This window comes from Muntiacus reevesi, chromosome 1 (assembly GCF_963930625.1).
Source record: "Muntiacus reevesi chromosome 1, mMunRee1.1, whole genome shotgun sequence".
Lineage (NCBI taxonomy): Eukaryota > Metazoa > Chordata > Mammalia > Artiodactyla > Cervidae > Muntiacus > Muntiacus reevesi.
The window spans coordinates 188,154,018-188,172,827 of record NC_089249.1 but is presented as its reverse complement, the minus strand read 5'-3'; the positions used below and the strand labels follow the sequence as shown (position 1 = coordinate 188,172,827).

At 39.1% G+C, this 18,810-nt stretch overlaps 2 protein-coding genes across 2 annotated transcripts; both read right to left on the bottom strand.

Annotated features, from left to right (window-relative positions):
* Positions 1-684: 684 nt before the first annotated feature.
* On the bottom strand, positions 685-1,518 carry LOC136155861 (olfactory receptor 7A10-like). Its single transcript, XM_065918041.1, has one exon. The coding sequence runs from the start codon at positions 1,516-1,518 to the stop codon at positions 685-687; it is 834 nt and encodes a 277-aa protein (XP_065774113.1).
* Positions 1,519-17,853: 16,335 nt separating this feature from the next.
* On the bottom strand, positions 17,854-18,810 carry LOC136155855 (olfactory receptor-like protein OLF4). Its single transcript, XM_065918028.1, has one exon. The coding sequence runs from the start codon at positions 18,808-18,810 to the stop codon at positions 17,854-17,856; it is 957 nt and encodes a 318-aa protein (XP_065774100.1).

Below are 18,810 nucleotides of genomic sequence, written 5' to 3'. Positions count from 1 at the left end.
CTGAAATTTTTGTTTCATGTACACACCAATTAGAGACATATTTTTGATGCTCCCTTTTGCCAGTGACTCATGTGGGTAAAGTGGACACTGAGCTACATAGAGAACAGTACACTGTGAGGGCATAAAACCAGATGAAGTACTATGAGGCACACTATCTGTTAACGTCTACAATTTTTCAGAAAGAGCAATTACAGTGGTGATGTTTCAAGATACGATGAACCAAAATGTGATAAAATGTAGTTTCATATTTTACTCTTCTATGAAATTATGTAATAGGTTTGGGTACAGTTTTTTTCCATAAGCAAAATTCATGATTATTAAAATGAAAGAAAAAATACTCAGTATAAAGTATTTCATTTCAGAAGAATTTATTCTTAAGAAATGGGTGAAGTCTCATGAGATAAATGGAAATTTACATATATGTCACACAAGAAGTTGAGTCAATTTGAGAGAGTAGAAAAATGACAAAAAAAAAAAAACACTTAGATAACAGAGAAAATTTAATAAAGGATATTTTTTAAATTTTATAGGTAAGTTTAAATCAAAGAAATGGATATACCAGGCTATAAATTGAAGAAGCAATTACTATTATCACAATCTGAACAAAGAATCACAATATCTGCCTATGAGGCTTTGAGTCTTGCTGTCGTGGGTATTTCTTCAGTCCAAGGGCAAATGGGCCTATTAAAAAGTTTCCATCCCAAAGAATCTTTTCAGAGCCCTCTTTACATCTTTATTTCTCAGACTGTAGATGAAGGGGTTCAGCATGGGTGTGACCACAGTGTACATCACTGAGGCTATTGCACTTGCTTCTGAGCTGTGGGTATCAGAAGAACTAAGGTACACTCCTAAACATGTAAAATAAAATAAGGAGACAACAGAGAGGTGAGATGCACAGGTGGAGAATGCTTTATACTGCCCCTGAGCAGATGAGATTCCACAGATAGAGGCCACTATCTTAGAGTAAGAGTAAATGATACCAGCCAGGGGAACGCCCCCCATAATTACAGATCCAAAATACAGCACTGTGTTATTGAGGAAAGTGTCAGAACAGGCAAGTTGGATCAGCTGTTGGATTTCACAAAGAAAGTGGTGGATTTCCAGGTCTGAGCAGAAGGACAATCGCAATATCATTAAGCTGTGTAACAAGGAGTTCAGGACACTAATGATCCAGGAGACCAGAACCAGCCATCCACAGAGCTGGGCGTTCATGGTGACTGTGTAATGCAGGGGGTGGCAAATGGCCATGAAGAGGTCATAGGCCATCACAGTCAGGAGAATGTCATCTAATCCTGCAAAGAGAATGTAAAAATGCATCTGGACAATGCAGCCTTCATAAGTTATGACTTTGCTCTGTATCTGGACATTTTGCAGCATCCTTGGGATGGTGGTGGAGGTGAAGCAGATGTCTACAAAGGACAGGTTGGAGAGGAAGAAGTACATGGGAGTGTGGAGGTGGGGGTCTGAGCTGATGGCCAGGATGATGAGCAGGTTTCCAAATACAGTGATCAGGTACATGGAGAGGAAAAGCCCAAATATGAGGGGTTGCAGTTCTGGTACCTCTGAAAGTCCCACGAGAAGAAAGTTTTAATATGTGTGTATTGTTCCCTGGTTCCATATGGTGAAGGTGACTCTTGGAAAAAAAGAGAACAACATGACTAATTTTTCATGAAATTCACATAACTCGCATAGCTGAAGTACTAGTATTTCTATTTTACTTGCAAGAAACTGATGTTAATATATTGTATGTAGATAGACCCTCCCTAAGGATGTATCCCACTTCACCTCTCACCAGATATTTTTATCACATTGTCAGCATACTTTCAAAGAGTTCATGTATTTTCAGTTTTAATGAGAAATTATTTCAGATATTTGAGAAATATTTTATATGGAGGGCCAACATGCTCCAAGCACATATAGGGAATAAGTAGAGGTGCTGAAAAACAAATTTCCCACAATCCAAGGATGGTGAAAGATGATATTCAAATAAATATATTTTATGTCAGGATGTGGAAGATGTTTTATTTTGAAGAAAACAAAGACAGATATAAAGGAGCGAGTAGGGGGGAAATTTATTAGGTACTGAGTGTTCAGGCAAGGCCAACAAACAAGAGATTATTTGAAGAGATCTTAAAAAAGAGATAGAAGGATACAGTATGACACCAGGAGAAGTGTGTGCCTGGAAGAGGCAAGAGGCAACAGCCACTGCAAAGGTCCTGAGCAAGACACTTGTTCCACATGTTCAAATGCAAACAAGGAAGCCAGAGGAATGAGCAGGAGGGGGAGTGACTAGAGATGATGTAAGGGATGCTGAATAACAAGGTGGCCTCTCTGTTACAACTGACACCTCAGTCCACAGGGAATTCCTCCTTCCATGTTGTTCTTTGCACTTTATTAATTTTCATGCAAACATATCCTTTGAATTATATTAGATCCCTTTCATAGTTCCATCTGTTGATTGAGTTCTGGCCTCTGTGAGCTTCTTATGTCAACTTAATATATGAGTCCAGGTGTCTCTGCTTTAAGAAGTGCTCTCACTTCACAAGGCACAGGCACACACCCCCTACAGTCTCCTGAACTACATCACTGGCATGAATTTCTCCTCCGGAACCAATCTCCTTGGGCCATGGGTGGTCGCAACTCAAGCTGGTCAGATCAGATTAACTTTCTCCTAAACAATGTTTTAATGGTGCCCGGATATTCTAGTTCATGAGCTTCTGAGAGAGTAACAAAGTTAGGGTTCCTTTTAACTACAACCACTTTCTGCCCTGTGTTTAAAGAAATATAAAAAGTATGGGAGAGAGAAATATGATGAAGGGAAAAGATGATCTAACAAGCTCAAATCATCCCTGAGACAATGGGACAGAGAAAAGCCTCCTTGGTTTGACAACATTTCAACTTTAGCTACATCTCCTTGATGCCCAGGAAAAATCAGAAAGAAACATCTCTTTTCCAAGGAGAGAAACAGTTATGTCTAAATGATGTGAAAAACCAAAACCATACAGATTTAATTTCCCAAGAGAAAAATAAGTAAAGATAGTAAACTCACAATTCAAAAATAAAAACCCACAAAATATGACAAGTTTCTGATGTGTTACATGAAGCAGTACAAGATGTCTTTCCTGTGCTTTTCCATATGAGCTGAACTTTTTTTGTGTGATATGATACTGAATGAGGCAAGCCCTGTCTCTTTTTTTCTTATGAGTCATAATTTGTTTGCTACTGTTGGTCTTAATGTTTTCACTTTTTAAATTAATCCACTTCAAGTCTAGTTCTGATCTATGATCAACAGCCAAAGGCCTTTCCAGACCATACTCTATAAAGTCACAGTAGGCCATGAAAATTCCTTCTTATTCTGGATAAATTTCTTTACATGATTTAAGCCTGAGGACTACATTTTATTTCAGTGTACTGTGACATTGTCTCTATATTGCGAGTTGCTTATCATCAGAGACTTAAATTGCCTTGTTCAATTCTTATTTTCCCAGGCCTGTGACTATATTTGCATTTAGTTAAAAAACACACTGAAAAAAATACAAATTATGAAATGACAAAATATGGCTAAAATAGAAAACCAGTTAAAAGGGTGATTTCACATAATTGTATTAAAGAAAACTGAATGGAACAGCAAAAGCTGACTGAAACATGATATATGTAATGGGAGTAATTAAGTACTTATGACATGAATTAATAATTAATTTAGAAAAGACCTTGACTCAAGAGAATATAACATAGAATGACCCAGAAATTTCTGGCAAGTAGCAAATGTTTTGCTATTATTTGTTGAATGATTAAGAATTAGGTCCCTTTGGATATGAACACTATCCTATGGGACGGTTGCATCCAATTTGCTTGGAAAAGGCAGGATTGTTGAATAAAAGCTGGAGTAAATGGACACCTTTCTAGAAGGAAATTAAGTAGTTCCTTATCTGACATATTTTTTTTAAAAAGGGACTAAAGACCCCAGTGCAAAAGTGAGCAGTACTCTTTAGATGAATATATGAAAAACTACACTGGAACTACTTTTCCATTGATATTAGAAACACGGATAACTTTTAACTCAGGATTCCTCAGTCTCTACCTATTGAACATTCTCTGCCAGATTCTTCTCTGGGGTGGGGTCTGTCCTATAAATTGCAAGATGTTTAGAAGCATCCTTGCCCACCACTTACAAATCATCAGTGTGACAGTGAATAATGTCTACAAATATTGCGTAAAGGCTCCTGGGGGACACAGTTATCCTTGGTTGAGAAAAATAATATTAAATTAAGAATTGCAAAGTACTTTTGTAGCAGTGATATAATAGTCACTTATCGATAAATAATATAATAGACCACCAAATGTCTGAGTCACACAATCACACCATGTGATATTATACAGATATGAAAATAATGGACCGGCATTATACTGGTTGATTGGAAGCAAGTCCCTGAGGTTTTACTGAGAAAGAAACAAAAGAGGGATGAATTGTAAAAAACGTTAAACATAATGATGATTTGTCACTAAAATACAAAGACCATTTATCATGAATTCAGGATTGTATCTATCCACTTGTGTAAAAGTATAAAAGCATGTATAAGAACACATTTTAGAAAGAGAGTTTTCAAAAACTAAGAACTTATGGAACAAAACATATTGGTGAGAGTGCAATTATGTTAAGTGTATTGTTTCCTTAGCAATATGCCATGTGCTAAGTAAGTAACTTCAGTCATGTCTGACCTCTTGTGACCGTATGGACTACAGTTTGCCAGTAGCCTCCATCTGTCCAAAGGATTCTCCAGGCAAGAAGAGTGGAGTGAGTTGCCATGCCTTGCTCCCGGGTATATTCACAACACAGAGATCAAACTTGCATCTCTTAATTCTCCTGTATTGGCAAATGGGTTCTTTACCATTAATACACCTGGGAAGCCCCTTCCTGAACAATAGGATGTAATAAAATGGAATGAAAATCTACAACTAATTGATAAAAAGACACAAAAGAGTAAGCATTAAGCAATATTAACGTGGATCTCTAATTCAAATCAAATTGCCAAAGATTTGGAAGTGAAACAATATAACAGAAGAACATTTATGAAGTGAGGAAGGAGCAGTATCTAAGTTATAATTTTATCTTATATATAGACAGAGGAATTCAAATACACTTAAGTAATATAAGTCAAATGGTAAAAAATTATCATAAGAAGAGATGCAATTTTTAGGAAAAAATTTAATCAGAAGGCCAAAAGGAATAATAAGGAATAACTGATGAGAAGCTCTTAATAGAAGTAAATATGTATGAGTTGTCTATCACACTAAGAATGCTAAAGAATTCTCACTTTCCTTTCTTGCGTGCAGCAAGAGTTGACACATTTAGAATATTAAAGTGACAAATTATTACAGTATTAAAAATAGCAGTAAAGAGCAATGAGCAGTATGTACTGTGCAGCATGGTGACATTAGTTCATAACACTCTTTTTATCGTAATTGAAAGTTGCATGAGAAACACTGGGCTGGAAGAAGCACAAGCTGGAATCAAGATTGCTGGGAGAAATATCAATAACCTCAGATATGCAGATGACACCACCCTTATGGCAGAGAGTGAAGAGGAACTTAAAAGCCTCTTGATGAAAGTGAAAGAGGAGAGTGAAAATTTGACTTAAAGCTTAACATTCAGAAAACTAAGATCATGGTATCTGGTCCCATCACCTCATGGGAAATAGATGGGGAGACAATGGGAACAGTGTCAGACTTTATTTTTGTGGTGTCCAAAATCACTGCAGATGGTGACTGCAGCCATGAAATGAAAAGATGCTTACTCCTTGGAAGGAAAGTTATGACCAACCTAGATAGCATATTAAAAAGCAGAGACATCACTTTGCCATCAAAGGTCCATCTGGTCAAAGCTATGGTTTTTCCAGTGGTCATGTATGGATGTGAGAGTTGGGTGTTGAAGAAAGTTGAGTGCCAAAAAAATTGGTGCTTTTGAGCTGTGGTGTTGGAGAAGACTCTTGAGAGTCCCTTGGACTGCAAGGAGATACAACCAGTCCACCCTAAAGAAGATCAGTCCTGGGTGTTCTTTGGAAGGACTGATGCTGAAGCTGAAACTCCAGTACTTTGACCACCTCATGTGAAGAGTTAACTTATTGGAAAAGACCCTGATGCTGGGAAGGATTGGGGGCAGGAGGAGAGGGAACGACAGAGGATGAGATGGCTCGATAGCATCACCGACTCGATGGACATGAGTTTGAGTAGACTCCAGGAGCTGGTGATGGACAGGGAGGCCTGTTGTGCAGCAATTCATGAGGTCGCAAAGAGTCGTACATACCTGAGCGACTGAATTGAACTGAACTGAAGAAACAGCATATCCTAAAATCTCCCCTCACAAGAATTAAATTTTAACTATATGTGGTGACAGATGTTAAGGAGATTTACTGTGGTGATCATTTAGCAGTATAAACAAGTATTAAATCATTATGCTGTGTACCTGTAACTCATATATTGTCACAGGTCAAATACCCAAATTCTTTTGGAAAAGCAATGAAGAAAATGTTGGCAGATGTGACCAACAAAATTTATCAGTTCTTACACAATGTCACAAATGCATCTATGCATATATAAAAGAACTATATCACAAATTTAAGGTTTTTGTTAAAAAATAATCCTTCCTGTCAAAGAATGCAATTTTAAAAAGGAATAACAACACTCTGATAGCACTATATAAAAAAAATAGTTACAGAGACTTTTTTTTTAATAGAGAAACACTGCATGACTAACAAATCCATAGATCTATTTAGCCTCACAGATAATAAAATACTCGGAAAGTAAACCTCCCTAGCATACATCGTTTTGTTTACATAACTAAGTTTTTTTGTTTGTTTTCTTATGAGCACACAAGAGTAAGAGAAGATACTGTAATGTGTATGCTGCCTACATAGCTGTTGAAAGTGTGTATTTGCAAAGAGTACTCAGTTTAGATCTTTCTCCTCTATGTGGAGGCACAGTCTAATATGCCCCATCAAACAATAAAATGAAATGCCCTCACCTCACTGACTGACCCTTTACAGTTAATACCCTATTTGTCTACTCCTGTTAATTAACAAGAACTTTAGACTCAGGTTCCACTTTCACTGGATGCAATTGATACCTTCCATTCATTCTTCTGTTGGACTTCCTCTGAAAGTGAAAGTTCCTCAGTCATGTCTGACTCTTTGCGACCCCATGGACTATACAGTCCATGGAATTCTCCAGGTCAGAACATTGGAGTGGGTGGCTTTTCCCTAACATGACTTAATTGTCAATACTGACACTCTCGTTTTCAAGTGCAGTGTTCCTTTTTCAGCATCATAAAGAAATAACATTTTCAGGAAACCCAGCAAACAACCATGGTGACCTCTGCCTCTGGGATATGCTAGATTGGCCCTTGGGTGACCCCTGGTACATTCCTGGCTTCCATCCTCTCTGATCCTCTCCTGCAGTGTCTGTGGAGTGCTCAGACTCACCTATTTGGGAACTCTGTGAGGGAGGCTTCCTTGTGAAAGTCAAAATTCACCCCTAAGTAGCTGATGATGCACATCCATGCTCTGTCTCCCCACAAGACAGCAATAAGAGATCAGGCATTGTTCTCTCAGCCATATGTAGGATTGCAAAAGCAACAACTACATCCTGTCCAACCAAAGAGGCACAGGCTGAGGGACTGCAGCAGAGGAGATATTTACATCTCCCGTGTCAGCTCATTAGACATGTTTTCCCTTTGTTATTCCAACCTCCAAGTACGTGATTTCCCTTGGAGAAGTGCTCTGAACAGAAGGTATTTTTTCTGCTGATTTTCTGTTCCTAAGAGACTCCATTATAAGTCAGGTAAATTCAGCTTCCTCACTCCTGCACCATTACTTCTCCAGCTTCCAAAGCTCTAAGACTCCCAGCACCTCATCACATCCCTGAGTTCAAGTTTCCTAAAAAGTATAATATTCACAATTGTTCTTGACTAGGTCCTTTGGGTCTTCAATGCTTTGATCTGTGTGGGAACACAACCCAAGAAATCTCTGAATATGACTATTTTGCCCTTTTCAAAACAGGGGATAATTTTGCTCCTTTAATACAAAGCTTGGTTTCAAGCAAGTTTTGCAAAACCTAAAAAGATTTCCTTCTTACATCAGAAATGTTTCCTGCCAATGCAGGAAACATAAGAGAGGTGAGTGGATAGGATCCCTGGCTCGGGAAGATCCCCTGGAGGAGGGCCTTGTAATCCATGTCAGTGTTCTGGCCTGGAGAATCCCATGGACAGAGGAGCCCGGTGGGCTACAGTCCATGGGGTTGCTCAGAGTCAGACACAGCTAAAGAGACTTAGCAAAACACAACACAACACACATCCTGCTCCTAGAAGTAGAGTTTAACCTTAGGAGTCAATCAGTGAACGTCCTTTACATAAGGTCATTTATGTTATACGCTGATATTTCAGTCACTATGGACAGATTTTGCCCCCTTAGCTGGTACAGAGAATTTCACTTTTTCTAAATGTAAATGTAGATCTGACTCTGAAGCCTTTGGAATTTAAGATAGGAAAAGTAAGTCATTATTAAAATTAAGGTCACACATTCTACTTTAAATCTTCATATTAAAATTTCTACATTGTTTCTAATTTATGTTCATTTAAACGTTCTTTTTTTTTTTCTCTTTTACTTCTCTCCTTCCAACTTCCTCTTATGTTTTCTTTCAGAACAATGGATGGAATTACAAATTAAACAGCGTGTTTATATCTATCTATGTGTGCATGGGTGTTTATTTCAGAGAAAGTGTATACAGAAACAGATGTACATACATATTCCTAAGCATGAACAATATTTGTGGGCTCAGTAAAGTATTTCTATGCACTTCATTCATTCCTCACAACATCCAAGTGACGTTAAGATTTATCTTCTCACATTTCCTTCTGAAAGATAAAACTGAGGCTCCGGGGAATTCCATTATAAACAATAACATTACAAAGAAATTAAAACTTATTGTGCACCCTTTTTAATCATATGCAAATGGAACTAAATAATATACTGCTAATTTTTATTATTCAGAAATTTTAATACTTTTAAAATGTACAGTTGATTATATGGAATTACACTCTAATTAATTAACTATGAGTTAAAACTTCCTGGCAGTACATTGTGGAGGGAAGTATGCTAAGCACAGATGGTTGTGTCATACCTAAAATTGATGGGAGATGGCTCCTCTAATTAGGAATAAAGTGAAGTGACACATATGAATTAGGAACAGGAAAATTTAAATTAAGCAATTAACACTTGAGAAACCTAGTGATTTCCCTATAAAGGAGATACTGATCTAATATATAAAAGGAAGAAATTGACATAAAGTGGTCCAAGACAGAAGAGCACTACACTGCACACCACACCATGGATGATCCTTTAAAACAGAAAACAGAGCCTGCCAGCTGACAGCAGGCCCAAGAGGAGACAATCGGAACTCAGATCAGCTGCCCGTCATAGAAACCATTAGACAAATCTTCATTTTATTAAGCCATTTGCTTTTAAGGTGACTTGCTATGTAGCAACAGGTAAAGGAAACAGTAATCAAAATGAACAGAATTGGGGGGGGGGTGTTATAATAATATGCTGCTTTTTTCTAGGCAACTGTTGTGATAACATTCATGATGACTCATCATTCAAGTTTATGTGAACTTTATAAAAAAGAGATTCCGTTTAGGGTTCCATGTAGCTAAACAAGAAAGGTTAAAAGGATATGCCTGTTGGAGGAGAATTCTATCAAACAGTTAGATGAGAGCTAATGCCTATCCTTCTAAATTTCTTTCAAGAAATTGTAGAGGAGGAATACCTCCAAATTCATTCTGCAAGGCCACCACCTCATAGAATGATATCACCCTGATATGAAAACCAGATGAAGATAACATACACACACACACACACACACACACACACACCAAAAAAAAAAAAAAAAAAATACAACCCTACAGGACAATATCACTGAGAAATCTAGATGCAAAAATCCTCAACAAAAGTTTAGCAAACTGAATTCAGCAACATATCAAAAAGTTCACACACCATAATCAATTTGGGTTTATTCCAGGGATGCAAGGATTCTTCAATATATGGAAATCAATCAATGTGATACCCCATATTAACAAAGTGAAAGATAAAAAGCATATGATCATCTCAAAAGAGGCAGAAAAAAACCCTGACAACATAAAGCACTCATTTACGATTCAGTTCAGTTCAGTCACTCAGTCGTGTCGGACTCTTTGTGACCCCATGCACGCCGGGCCACCCTGTCCATCACCAACTCCCGGAGTCTACTCAAACTCATGTCCATCGAGTCGGTGATGCCATTCAGCCATCTCACTCTCTGTCGTCCCCTTCTCCTCCTGCCCCCAATCCCTCCCAGCATCAGGGTCTTTTGCAATAAGTCAACCCTTCACATGAGGTGGCCAAAGTATTGGAGCTTCAGCTTCAGCATCAGTCCTTCCAATGAACACCCAGGACTGATCTCCTTCAGGATGGACTGGTTGGATCTCCTTGAAATCCAAGGGACTCTCAAGAGTCTTCTCCAACACCACAGTTCAAAAGCATCAGTTTTTCGGCACTCAGCTTTCTTCACCGCCCAACTCTCACATTCACACATGACCACTGGAAAAACCATAGCCCTGACTAGACAGACCTTTGTTGGCAAAGTAATGTCTCTGATTTTTCATATGCTATCTAGGTTGGTCATAACTTTCCTTCCAAAAAGTAAGCGTCCTTTAATTTCATGGCTGCAGTCACCATCTGCAGTGATTTTGGAGCCCGAAAAAATAAAGTCTGACACTGTTCCCACTGTCTCCCCGTCTATTTCCCATAAGGTGATGGGACCAGGTGCCATGATCTTAGTTTTCTGAATGTTAAGCTTTAAGCCAACTTTTCACTCTCCTCTTTCACTTTCGTCAAGAGGCTTTTCGGTTCCTCTTCACTTTCTGCCATAAGGGTGGTGTCATCTGCATATCTGAGTTTATTGATATTTCTCCCAGCAATCTTGATTCCAGCTTGTGCTTCTTCCAGCCCAGCGTTTCTCATGATGTACTCTGCATATAAGTTAAATAAGCAGGGTGAGAGCAAACAGCCTTGACGTACTCTTTTTCCTATTTGAAACCAGTCTGTTGTTCCATGTCCAATTCTAACTGTTGCTTCCTGATTTGAATACAGGTTTCTCAAGAGGCAGGTCAGGTGGTCTGGTATTCCCATTTCTTGAAGAATTTTCCACAGTTTATTGTGATCCACACAGTCAAAGGCTTTGGCGTAGTCAGTAAAGCAGAAATAGATGTTTTTCTGGAACTCTCTTGCTTTTCCATGATCCATCGGATATTGGCAATTTGATCTCAGGTTTCTCTGCCTTTTGTAAAACCAGCTTGAACATCTGGAAGTTCTCGGTTTACATATTGCTGAAGCCTGGCTTGGAGAATTTTGAGCATTACTTTATTAGCGTGTGAGATGAGTGCAATTGTGCGGTAGTTTGAGCATTCTTTGGAATTGCCTTTCTTAGGGATTGGAATGAAAACTGACATTTTCCAGTTCTGTGGCCACTGCTGAGTTTTCTGAATTTGTTGGCATATTGAGTGAAGCACTTTCGCAGCATCATCGTTCAGGATTTGAAATAGCTCAACTGGAATTCCATCACATCCACTAGCTTTGTTCATAGTGATGCTTTCTAAGGCCCACTTGACTTCACATTCTAGGATGTCTGGCTCTAGGTGGGTGATCACACCTTTGTGATTATCTGGCTCATGAAGATTGTTTTTGTACAGTTCTTCTGTGTATTCTTGCCACCTCTTCTTAATATCTTCTACTTTTCTTAGGTCCATAACATTTCTGTCCTTTATCAAACACATCTTTCCCTGAAATATTCCCTTGATATCTCTAGTTTTCTTGAAGAGATCTCTAGTTATTTACCTTTCTGTTGTTTTCCTCTATTTCTTTGCATTGATCGCTGAGGAAGGCTTTCTTATCTCTCCTGGCTATTCTCTGGAAATCTGCATTCAAATGAGAATATCTTTTCTCCTTTACTTTTCGCTTCTCTTCTTTTTGTAAGGCCTCCTCAGACAACCATTTTGTCTTTTTGCATTTCTTTTCCATGGGGATGGTCTTGATCCCTGTCTCCTGTGCAATGTCACGAACTTCCGTCCATAGTTCATCAGGCTCTCTGTCTATCAGATCTAGTCCCTTAAATGTATTTCTCACTTCCACTGTATAGTCATAAGGGATTTGATTTAGGTCATACCCGAATGGTCTAGTGGTTTTCCCCAAGTTTGAATTTGGCCATAAGGACTTCATGATGTGAGCCACAGTCAGCTCCTGGTCTTGTTTTTGCTGACTGTAAAGAGCTTCTCCATCTTTGGCAGCAAATAATACAATCAATGTGATTTCGGTATTGACCATCTGGTGATGTCCATGTGTAGAGGCTTCTCTTGTGTTGTTGGAAGAGGGTGGTTACTATGACTAGTGCATTCTCTTGGCAAAACTCTATTAGCCTTTGCCATGCTTCATTTCGTACTCCAAAGCCAAATTTGCATGTTACTCCAGGTGTTTCTTGCCTTCCTACTTTTGCATTTCAGTCCCCTATAATGAAAAGGACATCTTTTTTGGGTGTTAGTTCTAAAAGGTCTTGTAGGTCTTCATAGAACAGTTCAACTTTAGCTTCTTCAGATGGTTGGGGCATAGGCTTGGATTACTGTGATATTGAATGGTTTGCCTTGGAAGCAAACAGAGATCATTATGTCGTTTTTGAGATTGCATCCAAGTACTGCATTTCGGACTCATTTGTTGCCTATGATAGCTGCTCCATTTCTTCTAAGGTATTTCTGCCCACAGTAGTAGATATAATGGTCATCGGAGTTAAATTCACCCATTCCAGTCCATTTTAGTTAGCTGATTCCTAGAATGTTGGCATTCACTCTTGCCATCTCCTGTTTGACCACTTCCAATTTGCCTTGATTCATGGACCTAACATTCCAGGTTCCTATGCAATATTGTTCTTTACAGCATCAAACCTTGCTCTATCATCAGTCCCATCCACAACTGGGTATTGTTTTTGCTTTGGCTCCATCCCTTCATTCTTTCTGGAGTTATTTCTCCACTGATCTCCAGTAGCATATTGGGCACCTACTGACCTGTGGAGTTCCTCTTTCAGTATCCTATCATTTTGCCTTCTCATACTGTTCATGGTGTTTCCAAGGCAAGAATACTGAAGTGGTTTGTCATTCCCTTCTCCAGGGGACCACATTCTGTCAGACCTCTCCCCCATGACCCAACCGTCTTGGGTGGCCCCACATGGCATGGCTTCGTTTCATTGAGTTAGACAAGACTGTGGTCCTGTGATCAGATTGGCTAGTTTTCTGTGATTATGGTTTTAGTGTGTCTGCCCTCTGATGCCCTCTCGCAACACCTACTCTTTTACTTGGGTTTCTATTACCTCGGAAGTGGGGTATCTCTTCACGGCTACTCCAGCAAAGTGCAACTGCTGCTCCTTACCTTGGAGGAGGGGTATCTTCACACAGCCGCCCCTCCTGACCTTGAAGGTGGAGTAGCTCCTCTCAGCCCTCCTGCGCCCAGCAGCAGCCGCTCCTTGGAGGCGGGGTTGCTCCTCTCGGCTGCCACCCCTGACCTCGGGAGTGTGGTAGCTCCTCTCGGCCTCTGCTCCTGGGCTGTCGCAGCCTGGCACTCTCGGTCACGACCCCTGACTTTGGGGAGGGTTAGCTCCTCACAGCCACCCTTCTGCGCGGTCCATCACAGCTGGTGCGCTTCTGCATGGTAAATTTCTTCAAAAAATGAGCATAGAAGGAAACATAGTATAGGTCATATATGATAAGCCTACAGTAAACATTATTATCAATGGTGAAAAAATGAAAGCATTGCCCCTAAGATCAGGAACAAGACAAGGGTGTCCACTTTCACCACTATTATTCACATAGTTCTGGAAGTCCTAGCTACAGCAATTAGAGAAGAAAAAGAAATAACAGGAATCCAGGTCAGAAAAGAAGTAAAGCTCTCACTGTTTGCCGATGACATGCTACTGTATGTAGAAAACCTTAAATATTGTATGAGAAAATTACTAGAGCTAATCAGTGAATGTAGAAAAGTTGCAAGATACAAAATCAATACACATAAATCACTTGCATTTCTATATACTAACAATGAAAAATCAGAAAGAGCAATTAAGGAATCAATCCCATTCACCATTGCAAAAAAAAAAAAAAAAAGAATTAAATGTCTAGGAGTAAACTTACCTAAGGAAACAAAAGAACTGTACACAGAAAATTATAAGACACTAAGGAAACAAATCAAAGATAACATAAACAGATGAGAGATATTCCACATTCCTGGGTAGGAAGAATCAATATTGTGAAAATGAATATACTACCAAGTGCAATCTACAGATTTAATCCAATGCCTATCAAATTACCAATGGCATTTTTCACAAAACTAGAACAAAAAAAATTCACAATTCATATGGAAGCACAAAAGACCCTGAATAGCCAAAGCAGTCTTGAGAAAGAAGAATGGAGCTAGAGAAATCAAGCTACCTGACTTTAGGTTATACTACAAATCTACAGTTATCAAGAAAGTATGGTCCTGGCACAAAAACAGAAATATAGACCAATGGAACAAGATAGAAAGCCCAGAAATAAACCCATGCACCTATGGGTACCTTATCTTTGACAAAAGAGGTAAGAATATACAATGGGGCAAAGACAGCCTCTTCAATAAATGGTTCTGGGAAAACTGGACAACTACTTGTAAAATAATGAAATTAGAACACTTCCTAACACCATACAAAAAGATAAATTCAAAATGGATTAAAGATCTAAATATAAGACCAGAAACTATAAAGCTCTTAGAGGAAAACATAGGCAGACACTCTCTGACATAAATCAAAGCAAGATAACCCATGAGCCACCTCCTAGAGTAACGGAAATAAAAGCAAAAGTAAATAAGTTGGGTCTGATTAAACTTAAAAGCTTTTTCACAGCATAGGAAACTATAAGCAAGGTGAAAAGACAGCCCTCAGAATGGGAGAAAATAATAGCAAATGAAACAACTGACAACAGATTAATTTCTAAAATATACAAGCAGCTCATACCACTCAATACCAGAAAAACAAACAACCCAATCAAAAGGTGGGGAAAAGACCTAAACAGACATTTCTCCAAAGAAGACATACAGATGGCTATAAACACATGAAAAAGTGCTCAACATCGCCCATTCTTCAGTTCAGTTCAGTTCAGTTTAATTGCTCAGTCGTGTCTGACTCTTTGTGACCTCATGGACTGCAGCACACCAGGACTCTCTGTCCACCACCAACTCTCGGAGCTTACTCAAACTCATGTCCACTGAGTCGGTGATGCCATCCAACCATATCATCCTCTGTCATCCCCTTATCCTCTCAGCTTGCCTTCAATCTCTCCCAGCATCAGGGTCTTTTCAAATGAGTTAGCTCTTTGCATCAGGTGTCCAAAGTTCTGGAGTTTCAGCTTCAACCTCAGTCCTTCCAATGAACACCCAGAACTGAGTTCCTTTAGGATGGACTGGTTAGATCTCCTCGCAGTCCAAGGGACTCTCAAGAGTCTTCTCCAACACCACAAAAGCATCAATTTTTCAGTGCTCAGCTTTTTTATAGTCCAACTCTCACATCCATACATGTCTACTGGAAAAACCATAGCTTTGACTAAAAGGGCCTTTTGGCAAATTAATGTCTCTGCTTTTTACTATGCTATCTAGGTTGGTCATAACGTCTCTTCCAAGGAGTAAGCATCCTTTCATTTCACGGCTGCAGTCACCATCTGCAGTGATTTGGGAGTCCAAAAACTAAAGTCTGCCACTATGCCACTCATTATTAGAGAAATGCAAATGAAAACCGCAATGAAATATCACCTCACACGGGTCAAAATGGTCCTCATTAAAAAGTCTACAGACAACAAATGCTAGAAAGGGTGTGGAGAAAAGGGAACACTCTTGCACTGTTGGTGGGAATGCAAATTTATACAGCCACTATGGAAGACAGTATGGAGATTGGAGTTTTTCCTTAAAAAACTAGGAATAAAACCACCATGTGACCCAGCAATACCACTCCTAGGCATATACCCTGAAGAAACCAAAATTGAAAGAGACACATGTATCCCATTGTTCATTGTAGTGCTATTTATGATAACTGGAATATGGATGCAACCTAGATGTCTATCGACAGATGAATGGATAAAGAAGTTGTGGTATATATACACACTGGAATAGTACTCAGCCATAAGAAGGAATGCATTTGAGTCAGTTCTAATGAGGTGGATGAACCTAGAACCTATTATACAGAGTGAAGTGAGTCAGAAAGAGAAAGATAAATACCATATTCTAACATATATATATGGAATCTACAAAAATGGTACTGAAGAATTTATGTACAGGGCAACAACGGAGAGACAGTCATAGAGAACAGACTTATGGACATGGGGAGAGGGGATGACAGGGTGAGATGTTTGGAAAGAGTAACATGGAAACTTGCATTACCACATGTAAAATAGATAGCCAACAGGAATTTGCTTTATGGCTCAGGAAACTCGAAGAGGACCTCTGGATCAACCTAGAGAGGTGGGATGAGGAGGGAGACGGGAAAGAGGTTCAAAGGGAGAGGGTATGTGTATGCCTGTGGCTGATTCATGCTGAGGTCTGACAGAAAACAGCAAGATTCTGTAAAGCAATTATCCTTCAATTAAAACACATTAATTACAAAAAGAGATAAAAGGATATGTCTATTTGTAGAAACTTACACCTTTGTCCCAGGACTGGATGGGAATTTAAGCTCTCTAGTGAGCCATGATTTTGAGATGTATATATATCTTGTATATCATATAAATGATACTGATTCATTCATTCACTCTTACTTTATTGGTTATGACAGAACTGGAATGGGAGAAATGTTTCTTTTAGAGCATTGGACGGTCCCATATATTTTAGGCACAATGGAAGTTTTCAAGCAGAAAGATATATTTATACCAAATAATCCTTCACTCCAACAATAAACTCTTTTACATACAGACACTAAACCACAGACCTCAATAATTAAATGGACACTATGAAAAAATACTTTGCATAGGAATAATCTGACACAAATTTCTGTTGCATCATACTTAAGGTCCTGTCTGACTCTAGGTCTTATTATGTCAAACTCTGTATTGAAATTGCTGTTTCACGTTGATGCCAATTAGAGACATGCATCTGATGCTCCTCTTTCTCAGTAACTCCTGTAGAGAATGTGACACTGAGCTAAATAGAGAATAGTACCCTGAGGAGTGTAAAATCAGATGAACAAATATGAAACATACATCTGGGCATGTCTACATTTCCAGAAAGAGAAATTATGGTAGTGATGTTCCAAGGTATGATGAATTAAAAAGGAACAAATTGTGGTTGCATATTTTATTCTCCTATGAAGTTATATAATTGGATTGGTTACCGAGTTAGATTTTTCATAGAAGTAGCACAAACTATGATCATTCTTTTAATAAAATGAAAAAGAGTTTACTCAGTACAAAGCATTTCATTTCAAAAAGATTTATTCTTAAGAAATTGTGAATGCTCATGAGATAAATGGGAATTTACGTATGTTTCACACAAGATTTGAACCAATTTGAGAGAGCAGAAAAATAACAAAAGAAAAAACTTAGATGACAGAGAAGAGAAACATTAATAAAGGATGTTTTTAAAATTGTACATAGAAGTGAAATCAAAGAAATGGAAATACCAGGTATTAAATGAAGAAGCAGTTGCTATTACTATAATCTAAACAAAGAATCTCACTATCTGACTCTGAGGCTTTAAGCCCTGCTATCATTCTTCAGCTTGAGGTAAATGGACTTTTTCTAGAAGTTTCCATCCCAAGGAATCCTTTTAGAGCCCTCTTTATGTCTTTGTTTCTCAGACTATAGATGAAGGGGTTCAGCATGGGTGTGACCACAGTGTACATCACCGATACTATAGCACTCGTGTGTGAGCGGTAGGTAGCAGTGAAGCTAAGATACACTCCCAAGGCTGAGCAATAAAATAAGGAGACAACCGAGAGGTGAGATGCGCAGGTGGAGAATGCTTTATACTGCCCCTGAGCAGATGAGATTCCACAGATAGAGGCCACTATCTTAGAGTAAGAATATAGGATACCAGCCAGGGAAACACCCCCTATAATTACAGATCCAAAATACACCACCATGTTATTGAGAAAGGGGTCAGAACAGGCCAGTTGGATGAGCCATGTCATTTCACAGAAAAAGTGATGGATTTCCAAGTCTGAGCAGAAAGACAATCGCAAAATCATTAAACTCTGTAACAAGGAATACATAGAACTCAACACCCAGGATACCAGCACCAGCAGTGCACAGACCCAGGGGCTCATGATGACCGTGTACTGCAGCGGGTGGCAGATGGCCACATACCGGTCATAGGCCATCACAGTCAGGAGGAAGTTATCTAATCCTGCAAAGAGTAAGTAAAAATACACCTGGACAATGCAGCCTTCATAGGTGATGACTTTCCTCTGTGTCTGGATGTTTTGGAGCATCTTTGGGATGGTGGTGGAGGTGAAGCAGATGTCTACAAAGGACAGGTTGGAGAGGAAGAAGTACATGGGAGTGTGGAGGTGGCATTCTGTGCTGACGGTCAGGATGATGAGCAGGTTTCCAAACACAGTGATCAGGTACATGGAGAGGAAAAGCCCAAAGATGAGGGGCTGCAATTCTGGTCCCTCTGAAAGTCCCAGAAGAAGAAATTCTGGGATTTGTGTACTGTTCCCTGGCTCCAT

What these genes read in the sequence shown, in the direction of transcription:
- LOC136155861 (XM_065918041.1), bottom strand. Translation starts at nt 1,518, where the DNA reads ATGTACCTGATCACTGTATTTGGAAACCTGCTCATCATCCTGGCCATC.
- LOC136155855 (XM_065918028.1), bottom strand. Translation starts at nt 18,810, where the DNA reads ATGGAGCCAGGGAACAGTACACAAATCCCAGAATTTCTTCTTCTGGGA.